The sequence below is a fragment of the Perca fluviatilis genome, chromosome 19, assembly GCF_010015445.1.
Source record: "Perca fluviatilis chromosome 19, GENO_Pfluv_1.0, whole genome shotgun sequence".
Taxonomy (NCBI): Eukaryota; Metazoa; Chordata; class Actinopteri; order Perciformes; family Percidae; genus Perca; species Perca fluviatilis.
In genome coordinates this window covers 12072400-12085675 of record NC_053130.1, presented here as the reverse complement: position 1 = coordinate 12085675, position 13276 = coordinate 12072400, and the positions used below count along the sequence as shown (strand labels likewise).

General features: G+C 40.7%; 2 protein-coding genes across 3 annotated transcripts in view; one reads left to right on the top strand and one right to left on the bottom strand.

Moving 5' to 3' along the window:
* Positions 1-926, bottom strand: part of ifngr1l (interferon gamma receptor 1-like) — a 20042-nt gene extending 19116 nt beyond the window's left edge. The window contains exon 1 of one of the 2 annotated variants that reach the window (XM_039783906.1): positions 665-926. In XM_039783906.1, the coding sequence (XP_039639840.1) occupies positions 665-731 (67 nt within the window). In that variant the 5' untranslated portion in view covers positions 732-926. The remainder of the gene's footprint in view (positions 1-664) is intronic. The other variant, XM_039783905.1, reaches the window with a different exon arrangement.
* Positions 927-1843: 917 nt separating this feature from the next.
* si:ch73-52p7.1 (uncharacterized protein LOC100321084 homolog) lies at positions 1844-7020 on the top strand. Its single transcript, XM_039782954.1, has 2 exons — positions 1844-1923; positions 5130-7020. The coding sequence occupies exon 2, from the start codon at positions 5218-5220 to the stop codon at positions 6004-6006; it is 789 nt and encodes a 262-aa protein (XP_039638888.1). The 5' UTR covers positions 1844-1923; positions 5130-5217; the 3' UTR covers positions 6007-7020.
* Positions 7021-13276: the final 6256 nt, after the last annotated feature.

The window sequence follows — 13276 nt, the reverse complement described above, 5'->3', positions numbered from 1 at the left end:
AAGTACAAAGAGGAAATAAAAAAGGCAAATTCACTCTGACATCCTTATCAGTAGGTTTGTTCAAGCAATCATATGCGAGTTTACAAGAGTCTTATGATGTTTGGCAGTTCATTTATGATTATGCTGAATGTTAAAGAGTTTTCTGTGGTCAAATGTTCACAAAGTAGACAGTGGTTTAAGAGACATTCCAGCTAAGATGTAACAACTTACAACTCCTTGTCTCTCAAATTGAACCTTTTCTATGGTCAGACACACTGTAACGTTACGGTAGCAAGCTTCATACCAGTTGTACTGGTAAAGGTAGCCAATTATAGGTAGCCATTATTTTAACCTTAAAATGGCTTGCAAACACAGAAGAATGGTCTCTTGTGTTGATAAGCTATAGGGGAAAGCCCCACGACCTGACAGCAGGCAAAGCGCTGTTAGCTTTCAGTGATTTAGTGTTTCCATGGGAGGCCAGCGGTCCGTCCCATCTCACCCCTTCATACCTAACAGTCATACAACATGCCGCATACAACCCGACATTCAGATTGATTTTACACTTCATGAGTAGAGACAAATTATCACTAATTCGGCGGCACAAAGGTGTTGCGCTAAGATAACATTACGATTTTACAAATCACAAATGTAAGTTAGCTCGTGTAAGCTAGTAACGTGAACTTACCGTGGGCCACCACCGCTTGAAACACGCCGAGAAAAAGGAAAACGGGATGAAATGTAGCCAAATCCATACTGAACTGGAAACCCAATGCCCGTTGTTTTCTTTCTTTCAAAGTTTGTATCAAATGGCACTCATCTACCGTTTAATTTGGGAAGTTGGTAAGAAACAACAAGTTGGGCTGTGGGTAACTACAAACGCCTCCCAAAATTAGCGGCGATGTGCTTGCGAAACGTAGCTACATCCAAAGGCGGATGCGACCATTCCTCAATGCTGCCTTTCCCAAACCTCGTAAATTTAAGCTTTGTTTCATACGAGAACTAAAGTGGCATATACAGTACGTAGATGATTTAACTGCACGATAAAGAGACACATGGACACAAGCCATGCTATATTTGTTCTCTTTTTTTGCTTTTAGTTTTGAGTTACAAATAATTCCCTCAAATAGCTTAGCCCAACATTTGAAATATTGTACACCCTTTATTAGCTCAAATGTAGGCTTTATCGCTGTATCTCTGAGATACAGATACAAGAGAGTAAATTTAATTTGATTCATAGGGTACTTGGAATAAGCTACATAGCATAAAAAACAGACACGAAGCATACCACATATCGGTTTTAACATCAATTGTGGATACAGCTACTCTACTCTCTAATCTAAAAGTCTGTGCTTTTTTAAGACCTAGTGGTGGTGATATTCCTGACAGCACTTGAATGCAGCAAAGATTGGCTGGTATGCACTTCCGGTTGCCGGGAGATTGCCAGTTTTCCAAGGATATATAAAATAACATTACGATATATAAATATATATTAAAAAATAAATTCTACACAGTTAAACATTTGATTCTAAAATACAATTTAAAAAATGCCGATATACCTTTGGCTGTAAGAACATAGCTGCATGGGATTATAATTAAACAACCCTCTGACAATAAATAAATAAATAAAAATGAAATAAACCTATTGGCATACCTTTGTCTTAACAGATACAAGAACAGGAGAAGAACAGTTATACACATGAAAGCTACTGTATGACAAGAACTGGCCTTCAAAAAATATTTTCAGGTATGTTCTAATAAGAACAAACAACCTATGCTTGTCTGCAGCACTTGAGGCTGTTCAGTCAGTTTGCACATGATGTGAGTTACAGCTTCCTCTGTGGGACACTTCCCCCATCTTGACGTCAGCTGGATGTGTGATTTTTCCTTCCCATCCCAGCCTCAAACTGACGCATTTACGTATCAGCTCTTCAGAAGCAACTTGAGGTGAGTGCCACACCAGACATATGGGAAACTTACTATATGTGTACTAGCATTTGTGTACATTTACTGTATTTAACAACTGTTAAAAATGTATATTTGTGTTAGTCCGTAAAAGGAACAGAAAGCCAAGCCTTGCTGCATATTCTCATATTACATTACATAGCTTGTGCATTCCTGTGTCTGTGTTATGTAATACATACATACATTCTCGCTAATCTGTTCTGATGGAAAACTGCCAAATGAGTCACAGATAAACACTGTAACTGCTTATGTTGGCGGATTGACTGTAGGATGTCACTTGTCATCCTGCTGTGAACTTCCGAGAGGTTTTCTTTTGAGAATAAATGAGATAGAAGTTACAAAAATAATTCTTTAGCCAAATGTTTGAGGTTTGAGTCATTTTAGGTCCAAGTCAGTGATTCATAGCTCAGAGATCTAGCGGCTGGAAAGCCTTTACAGCCAGGACACAGAAAGAATGTACTTGTGACATGAAAGTAAAGGAGTTCATAATTTTGGGCTTTAGGGAAAAGCAAACAGTGACATGATTGAATCTCCATCTTCATACATTTTCTACCAAGCTGGCTGAGCAAGTTGATTGTGACAGTAAGACTGGGCTGTTGTACTGCATGTTGCCATTCACGGTGTTTTAATGCTGGTCAGCATCTTCCTCATCTACCTGTCTGTCCTTTGCTCTCAGCATTAGTTACAACAGACAAATCGTCTTTTACCCATCTTTAATAGATTTATTTAATAAGCAGAGTCAACAAACTTATGAAAACCTGTTTTATAAATGCATTTATAGTATAAGTGCATTAGCCCAGGAAAGCTTGACTGAATGGGGAGCATGGTTAAAGTACTCTGATTTTGTGAAATCAGAGATGTTTTTTTAGGAATAGCTTGACATTTTGGGAAATATGCTTATTTGCTTTCTTGCCAAGATGATGAGAAGATCGATACCACAGGCAGCAGCCTGTTAGCTTAGCATAAACACTGGAAACAGGGGGAGAAAGTTACGATTGGGTGTCGTGTGCCGGACTGTTTCTTGGCTGGTAACAGTCATTTCCTGAATCCTCTTTACATTTCTTTACACTTTGGTGGTTTTTGTACAGATTAAATATCACGTGTTATTAATGAGCTTCAGATGTGCTGGGCAGGGCGATTTTGTTACCTTCGGGCAAAGCCAGGCCAGCTGTTTCCCCTTGCTTACAGTCTTGTGCTAAGCTAAGCTAATTGCCTCCTGGGTAGCTTATTTTACATAAAGACCTGATTGATAACTCTTCTCATCCAACTCTCAGCAAGAAAGCAAATAGGCTAAGCGTGTTTCCCAAAACAAGTTATGAGTTGAACTATTGCTTTAAGTAACTTGTAACTTGTATAACAAGTCTTCCAACAACAAAATACGTTGTTTGTCTATGCTCTCCAGAACTACACATGTTTCAGTGTTGAAAAATAAATCCGTTTTGGGATGTGTGAGGCAATATGGTTGAGGTTTGGTTAGGTTTAGGCGAAGATTATGTTTGGGTTAACAATGGCTACTTTGTTATGGCCTTTGTCAACATGGTTGCAATAATAAACGTATGGTTAAAGGTCAAGGAACGGCTATGCTTTTCAAAACAAAGTTGACTTGTGGTCCTCCTCCTTTGCTCCCGTCATAATTATAAGGCTGCTATGGGCTTTGTCACTTCGGTAGAAACGTATCGTTTTTTTTGGACACTGAACAACTGACGCTGTCATTCGTGCTGTGCAGCCAAACCATGTTCAAACCCACAAAACTGTGTTTTAAATTGGAGATCTCAAAGTTTCCAAATATATCAGACATTGCGTGTATAAATTATGCACAATCCATGTACAATTTTTCCATTTCATCAAATGATGCAGCCATTTTGGGTTTACTGTTAATATTTCACTAAGTGTAAACATTATAGAGCTTCAGTGAACAGCTGAAACAACCAGACACATATGATCCTGTCAGACATGTGAAACAAGAGGATTTGTCCAACTTTGAGGCAAAATAAAATGGGGGAAACTGGATGTTACTGTAAATATACTGTAGACGATAATTCACTTTCTGTTTAATGTTACATGAGGCCAAAAGAAGAATGTAGTGGTCAAGTTTTTCCTGGCTTTAAGATGAGGCAGAAAGTTTAGTTCCTGTCCTAATATTATTGCCAAACCACGAAATCAACCCAGACCAACATTTCAAAAACAATGTTTTCCCTGGAATTTCAAAGCAATCTCCACAGTTATAATTTCCTAAAGTGTGTGTGTGTGTGTGTGTGTGTGTGTGTGTGTGTGTGTGTGTGTGTGTGTGTGTGTGTGTGTGTGTGTGTGTGTGTGTGTGTGTGTAATTGGATGTGGGCTCTCAGTACCAAACATTGTATCCCTAACTGTAGTACAGGAAAAACACCCATCACAGACTTTGTGTGTGTGTGTGTGTGTGTGTGTGTGTGTGTGTGTGTGTGTGTGTGTGTGTGTGTGTGTGTGTGTGTGTGTGTGTGTGTGTGTGTGTGTGTGTGTGTGTGTGACAAAGTACTAATCCAAACCAGATGTCAGTTTATGTCCACATCCCCCTTTTTTTTTACATCTTGGTAAGACAATATCTAATGGATGAGAGACACACAGGGGAGCGACCTCAGAGCATTTAACTCCAATATCCAATAACAAGAATATCTATGAAAGTTGACCTACACTGAAAGAGGGCAGGGTTTATTTACACGACCCAAGCATTTTATTTTCATATAAACATTTCACTCGGTCATGCTAGATTTAACCGACATTTGGACTTCTGCCACACAAAAATTGTGAAGAATATTATCTAATGTAAAGTTGATTTTATTATGTATTGTATGTACAACAACCCGCAGAAAAATGGAACAAGTTCACACCCGCTCCCTGGGGTTAGTCAGAAGTTGTGGTAAATCATTAACTGCAGAAAAATAAGCAGACACATGTGTTACCGAAAGATACAATTACAACATAAAGTCACACCTGGAATGCAACAAAGAGCAGTGAAAAGATATATATTTAGGTAAAGAGTCTGAATACTTCTTCCACCACTGGTTTCCTTTAGTTTACACACTTAATATGCAGTGTGATGAAAGTTAGTAGGTATCCCTGAGCTTAGGGGTTAGGGTAGGAGTGTATGTTTGTTTTTCTTTCTTATCTTCACTTTTTTCTGACATTGATTCTGTGTGTTCTCATTTGTTTAGGCTCATGTACTGTATGTGTACCTAAACACCCACACGTCCACACATGAACACCAATCAATATGCTGCCTGAGACTCTCCCCCAGCAGTGATGCCTGCCTTCAGCCCTCCCACCCCTCTCGTCTGTGTGCTGCTGTGTGTGTCGGTGGCACTGCAGCGCTCTGACCTGCGTCTGGCTTATGTGACCCACAACAGCTTTTTCTACTACTCCTGCAGCCAGGACCCGCAACCATGCAGCGTCTCATCACTTACAGACTGCAGATGCAAGGACATCCAGCTTTCCATGCTGCACCGCCCCCAGTCGCACTCGTCTCCCGTTTTCCGCATGAGGCGTTTAACTGTTTGGTTCACGTCGCCGTTAAACACGGCACGTCTCCTCAACAACTCGGAGGTGAGGCACCTCACCCTGATCCACTGTGGCCCTGGAGGATCTAGAAAAACATCATCTTCTTCCCTGGAGGGACATTTTGCTGTGCAGCACCTGGAGAGGCTGACGGTGGTGAACTTGGCGCAGAAGCCGGTTCACAACTGTCCAGATGCAAACAGAGCCAAGAACACAGACTCAAACAGTGACCCAGACAGGGATAATGGTGCTCACCTTGGCACAAATACCTTCAACAGGAATGTATTGAAGAGAGATTCCTTGGCTTTGTCTTCACCCCAGATCCAAGACATCTTCCTGGGCAGGGAGCTGGGAGCAGCGTTTCACGAACAGGCCAGACTGGGAATCATCCACAGCTCTGTGCTGGAGTGGGGAGCAGTAGTCAAAGCCTACACAGTTCAAACACACATAGACGATGAAGGCATGTTGCCTTTCCCTGACCTCCACCTGCCAAAATTACCAGAGACATCTGTCATATATGTCAGCTTTGTGTACTGATACCAGGTTACTTTTTGAGGCGTGCAGGAGAGAACAACGGGAAGAAGATGATCCAGTGTTGAGGTCCTGCAAACAATCACTTTCTTGCTCACCAGAGATAAATACGTTTAGGAATCTGGAGTCTTTCTAGTTGCCTATGGCTCTGATTTACCTGGATAACTGGATAACTCCAAAGAAAACACACATTTTTGCACAAACGCAAAACTAAATTATATTTTTCTTGTCTAATAGCTGCTCAGCTGTTTATCAGCATATTAGAAGAAAATAGATCAACTAATGAGAGACCCTCTGAGGGACCAGAATAGCCTGCCAACCCCTTCCAGCTAACGTGTCCTTTGTTTCTAAATGTTGTTTATCCTTATTCGCAAAATGAAATGACAGTGGTGGTTGGATGGCTTTAGTTGAGCATTTATACTAACTTAGTTTTTCCTCTCTACTACAAGGACAGAAAATGTGAGCTTACAACCATATAGTGCATTCCACAGAAGCTCTGATCCAGTTGCTGAATTCACACTGAATATAAAGCTGCTGACTATCAGATGTTGTGAAAAACAAAAGGGTTTTCTTGTAGGCCAAAATGTCATCACTAGAGGGAGGACATTGAGATAATTTGGATTTCAGCGCAGCTCTACTTTAGCATTTCTACAGATGACCCTGACCTCTGACCTCTGGTCCCTGTGTGAAAGCAAGCAGAGACTTTCTCCTCTGGGATCAATGAATCATCGTTAAATGTGAAATTCATGTTTGCTTCCGGAATTAAACCACAAGATGGCAGCAGATACGCTTGAGTCAAGGAGGAAGAAGCCTACTGAAGTGTTGTGGAAGGACTGAGCGTACTGACAGTTTTTAAAGTCTACAACACTTAAAAGCACTTTAAAACCTTGTGAGGAATGTTATTTGTTGAGGTAGGCTAAATTGTGAAGAGTTAAACTAGCATGGCATGATATTTATTTGTTTACAAAATATCAATTTACCAATGTCAACAAACAACAGAAATAAATTATTTACTCATCATTCATGGCTTGTGAATTTACCACCATAACTGATATTGTCCAAAACTTAATTTGGCTAAATTACAGTAAATTACCAACAAGAGTCCCAAAGTGTGAATTTAAAAAGGACCGTGGCGAAAAATATACTCTATATTTGTACATAGGAATAGGCTTCATGATGATACAGCAGCAAGTCCAGTATTGTAGACATATAAACCGTATCTTGAACGATTCATTGTTTGAGGTAGGCTATGCTTTGCATAAGTCAGTAGTGGAGGGAAATCAACCTAAAGTCATATTTTAGAGGTTTTTGTTGTGGTTGCTTTCGGATATTTATTTTGTTTTATTTGACATCACTTACACTGATCATTGTGAGGTACAGCTGCATTTGTCAGGTTAACGCCATGTGTGCCTATATGGTTACATTTGACACTGATTGCAATTCTGTTTAAAGACACAGCATACGTGTGTGCGTGCGTGCGCGTGCGTGTGTGCGTGCGTGCGTGTGTGTGTGTGTGTGTGCTGACACCTGCTAGAGAGCCGCTTATTTGCATGATAAACGTGAGGCCCATCTAGCGCCTTGTGAATGCAAACTGATGTCGCCTGTTGATCCTGCACCTGAGAGGTCAGCACATACCCGACACACACCGGGGGCAATTACCGGGGAAATCACCGGCGGTGGTGCTGAGGGAGTCCGGCCGTCTCCTTATGGAAATCAAGACTGGTTGGTGTGAACCGTGACCTCCTCTTGGGATAATCTGAAGACAAACTAGGCTACCGCCTGTAAAAACAAATCAATTATATGTTCAGTCTGATACTCATGATGCATTGAGCACTCTGAATGCACACTGTTAATATTTATGTCAGTCTAAAAAGGTGGACAGGCCGAGACTAAATCGGATTGATTTTAGGTGGCTTTCCCTTCTCTGCACCCCTCTAAGTGAGTCTTTAACCACGCTGCCGCCGTCTCCTCACCGGCAGTTTAGCAGTAAAACATTTTTATAATCAGACGTTATTGTTCGCCGCCTCCTTGTGGGAGATGCGCCCATGTTCATTTTTTAAAAGGGCAAATCAGCCATAATTCAGTTTATAAACTGCAGCGCGTAGGGGAGAAATGCCTGGATGAATATTCATTAGAGACCGCCCGAACTGCCACGCTGGGTGATTCATTGGGCATATGTAAATATCACTCACTTTAATTGCCCCTAAACTGACTCAACATAATGTTGTCATTAGCAAATTATTACTTATTTGTGATACTAATGGTACGGTATGGCGCGCAATGCTGAAGCTCCACATATATGATTGCAATTACAGCTCTTTTTATTCTCAGGGTGACTACGGAGGATGATGGATCTGCTGTGTGTGTGTGTGTGTGTGTGTGTGTGTGTGTGTGTGTGTGTGTGTGTGTGTGTGTGTGTGTGTGTGTGTGTGTGTGAGACGACTTAGTAGATCCAGTCATTAGACAAAACACAACACACGCACATCACATGCAAATTGAACTCAGGGCGGTTTTATGGATGTTATTGCATGTATGTATCCGTAACATCTGGACTGACTTCAGAAATAACAGGAAATAATTTCCGCCCTCAAACTTCTTAAGCCTAAATTTAGTTTCTTACCTATAGTAATTTTACCATAACTTGTACCATAAGTTACATGACCACCCAACTTAACGATTATAATAGATAGGCCTGTGAATATGCCATGAGCTCAATAAAAACAAAATTAATGGTTCATTTTGTGTAATTATTAATAGCATAAGAAACATAAAGTGATGGTTTCAAATAGTGGATGTGTACAACAAGATAGACAATCAAAATGTCTTTCTATTTAATAAATGCAATAAAATTACAGATTTTGAACTAGAATTTACTGATATTGATGTGTGTATCTAAATTATTCAGACAGTGATCTTTAACTGGAGTCCTTTAAAAGTGCAGTTTAATTCGGTTGTTTAAAATATGCAATTTAATGTAGCCTACAGTATATCTTGAGTGTTTGCTTGCCAGTATTGTTGATTAAGTTTTAGGATACATTTGAACTGAATAAAATCACAAATCTCAAAAAACCACAAGGAAAAGAAGGATTTATTTCCTATCTTGCTAGTGTGCTCTGTCCTGATATTACTCGTCTGAAATAAGACCATATTTAAATACACAGTGGGTCTATACTTTTAGCCAGTTGTAAGGAAAAAGTTTACCAAAATTCATGGAGACAATCATAAATACGCTGCTGTCCCAAAATGTTTGAATGTATTTAAATAGTTTGTTTTAAATCTAAGGATAAACAAACAGGGGATTAATGGTACTTTTGTGGGTTTATTTGAGAGATTCATTTATTTAAACACAAAGAAAGTTTCGCTTCAAAAAACAAAGCTTGGCATCAGATTTCCCACACTTAACTTAAATTCTCCGACTTCATGACTCACCCTGAAATCAGAGGCTGTCGTAAGTATTAAAAGAAACTGTATTTTTTAAGAAAAATCGCCCCCCGCTTGTCACAGTCTCTGCACATCACGACACGGTGTGGAGTTGTTTTATAGAGGCAGCAGCAGTTTGAAACAACAACCATGACAAAACATGCCCACAAAACAGAGGGAGAGAGAGAAGGACAGGCAGGGACAAATAATAGTGTATGTGTGCATCTGTGAGAGAGTGTGAGGGACCTAATAAAGTAATGTGATGGATGATCTCCTTTCTCCCAGAGGGACCAGCACCATGTAAATTGGCCCACACAATGCATTATGGATAAGGCAGTTGAGATTATAGCTTGTTAATGTGTCCCTCCCTCATCCCCTCCCTCTCCTCTCTCCCCTCTCTTCTTGCATCTCTCTCTCTCTCTCTCTCTCTCTCTCTCTCTCTCTCTCTGTCTCTGTCTCTCTCCATCCCTCTGCTTTGACTCAGGCAGTGTCATGGTCACCTCATTGACTGGGCGCTTGGGTCTTTTAGGTGCAGATCGAGAGGGAGAGGAGCTGTGCTGCAGCGATCTGCCAGGCTTAAGGAAATAAGATTCTGTGTGTATACATCTATAACTCACATTGTGGCGACAGGGATTTGTTCACACAGTCTAATGCAGGAAAAACACACCCATCACAGACTGTGTGTGTGTGTGTGTGTGTGTGTGTGTGTGTGTGTGTGTGTGTGTGTGTGTGTGTGTGTGTGTGTGTGTGTGTGTAAGAAAAAGAGAGAAAAAAAAAAAAAAAAAAAGAGAGAGAGAGAGAGAGAGACAGCAAGCCAGCCATCAGGCAACCAGCAGAGACAGTCCCTTGGCAGGGGCCAGGGTTGTGGACATATGTCTCCTCCCTCCCTCACACACCGTGCACCACCCTCAGTCCTCCTAAGAGGGTGCCAATCCCCCGCAACCTGCCTCTGTCCCCCTTTAACTTCCCCATCCTCCCACATTCCCCCCTCCTCCCTCCACCTTGCAGGCCTGTCCAGGGACCCATTGGGCCATCTGTTGAAGCACGACCAGAGGAGCTACTGTAGTGCGGCTATGTGGTTAGCCTAGCTGTCGCTAAATGGCGGGGGTATTGTGTGTGTGTTGATTGCAGGGTGTGTGTCAGGGCATCCCAGGGTAGATGTTCCCTACTATATTTGTCCAACAAAAAGTAATTGTTGTGTATTTTTGGGGGACTTTTATAATTTAAGCTTGGTTGTAAAGGACCATACCATTAAAAAGCAAGCCTATATAAGTTATTAATGAGAAAACAGCACATTATTTCTCTCTTTTATATGAAAAGCTTAAAGGTCCAATATGTAATATTTGTACTGTAATAAATCCAAAAATGACACCAATGCCTCATCAGATATTAAGGAAACATGTTAAACTGAAATACTATCTTTTCTGACAACAATGCTAATTTCAGTATTTTTCTTTTTGAAATTTACATTCCGTGTCGAATTTATGTTTATGTTTTGATCTGTGTGTTGTTATCAACGCCGGCCGGTTGACAGCCAGGCCGGGTTGCCAGATATACCTGTAAAAACGTAAACCCAGCACGCTACAGCTGTAACGCTTGTACAGCCATGAAAGCAGCAAACAAAACGAACAGGATCAACAGAGATAGATTCTACCCGACCTAAAAAAAAGAAAACAGCATTTTTCTAACAGTTGCGTGACCAGAGACGTAACAACCCCTGGTAAATATTGGAGATGTATTTGAAAGATGGAGACAGCTTAGAGCCCAAAGGACGCAGGAATTGGCTTATTTCCTCCTGAACCGGTAAGCATAGCTTCAGGCTAATTTATCACAGCTACTAGGGGCATTTTTGTCATTTCAACATTTGTGTACTCACATTGAATTATATAGCTAGAGTACCGGAGTTGGTTACTTGCAAAAACAATTGAGACAGTAAAGTGATCCCGACTGGTCCTGGCTAACGCTGCCTTGCTAACCCTGCTTACTGCTAATGTTACCGGGGGACCAGGCAAGCCCATGGCTGTTTACAGCATGTAGCCTCTTCAGCGGCTGGAGCCGACAACGGTGAGTTATTTTAAACTACGAGAGGGGGGCTGTAAATCGGACTGTGAGTTTGCAGTGTGTTCAGCGATTGTTGCCGTAATTCTAAGCCAATGAAGTGTGTTCCGTCGGCAAGGTAGTGGTATATTTAGCGTTTCGTATTGTAATTCTAAGCCGAGGAAGTGTGCCTGACTGGCGTGTGGAGAGGACGGTGAGGTTGTTGTGTTTTTAGCGGTTCATACTGTAATTTTAAACCGAAAAAGTGTGTCTGTCAGTTGGTTACAGAGCCCCGAATGAGCACGGGCTTTTATGACTGTCAATATAGCCAGAATCTAACGTTAGCTACGTTGTGCTGTGGAGTAATGTCTGGCTATGTGAGACTAGCATCTAACGTTAGCTACTCTGCTGTGCTGTGGAGTCATGTCTGGCCATGTGAGACTAGCATCTAACGTTAGCTACTCTGCTGTGCTGTGAAGTAATATCTGGCTATGTGAGAAAAGCATCTAGCAACATTGTTGTGAATGCTGCGGTCTCAGCCTGGCAACCTCCGTGAACTTCGAGTCTGGGCAGGAGGGGGCGGGGGAAACGACTCTCCAGTATTTTGAATTGGTAGTGCAGTAACTATTTTAACCGCTAGCTGCCAGTATTACACACAATATTACATATTGCACCTTTAATTTATAAGCAATTAAACCACAACCTTAATTCACAACATAGAGGTATTTTGTTTTTACAATTTAGCCCCTTTCAGACATGCATTATATTACGTTAATCTGACGGCATTTTAACATATCTCAAGTCTGAATAAGCAAGTCTGAAGAACTGAATGCTGTCAAGTTAACACAAGTTAAACATGCATAGAGAGAGATTAAATACTGCAACTTGTACCACCTTAAAATCACTGAAGTAAATGTATCATCTCATTTATCATCTCATTTTAAATTGTTGAAAAAATGTATCTTCTTGTACCAGATTAGTCTAAATTGTCTGAAAAGGGCTACTTTGAAAAGGGCTTCTTTGAGTACTAATGTTATCTACCTTATGCTAAATATGGCACTGTGAAGAAAAGAAAAAAAGAAAAGGATACTATGAATTTAGCGATCACTTTCATCAAAAATTTTTCTGTTTAGCAGCCAACTCTCCAACCTGAGATGTTGAAGCGTGCTGTACACGCAACAAATGTGATAGATCACCTTTTTAAGTGAGTTTTAAGTCAAACTGTTAATAGTTTAAAGGTGAAGCTCGCAACTAAGTGAAGAGCCAATCCTAAAATGTGTGGCATTCTTTTGTAAATGGTCAGCAGGGATGTAAAACATATGCAATCTGTACGTAACTGGCCAACAACATTCAGAACCAGCTGTATGGTCCTTTAGCAGTCTAATAAACAAGTGAACAGGAACCAGCAGGAAAATGGCTGAATTATCCCAATGAGAGCTCAACACCTGCACACACTCAGCTCACCGAAACAGCTGCTCCGATACACTGCAATGTTTTGGAGATCTGTGTGACTTCAATTATCCGCAGGCCACCGAAACATGATAAGTTTAAATGTTCTTGCATGGGGATATTTAAGCATAGCTGCGGCATTAAGCAGACTCTATCCATTGCCACACATGTGGATGTGTTTTTCTATTAAAAACACTTACACCCATGCATTTATATTTCGGTTGTTAATCAACTCAAAAGTTCAATCAACTCAGTTGTTGTTGTTGTTAATCACTGAAACATTTTCTGTAAAATGTCAGAAAATAATGAAACATTTCTTTAAGTTTCTTGTTTTCTGTCTAAAATTTAAAGACATTCAGTTTGTTTAATG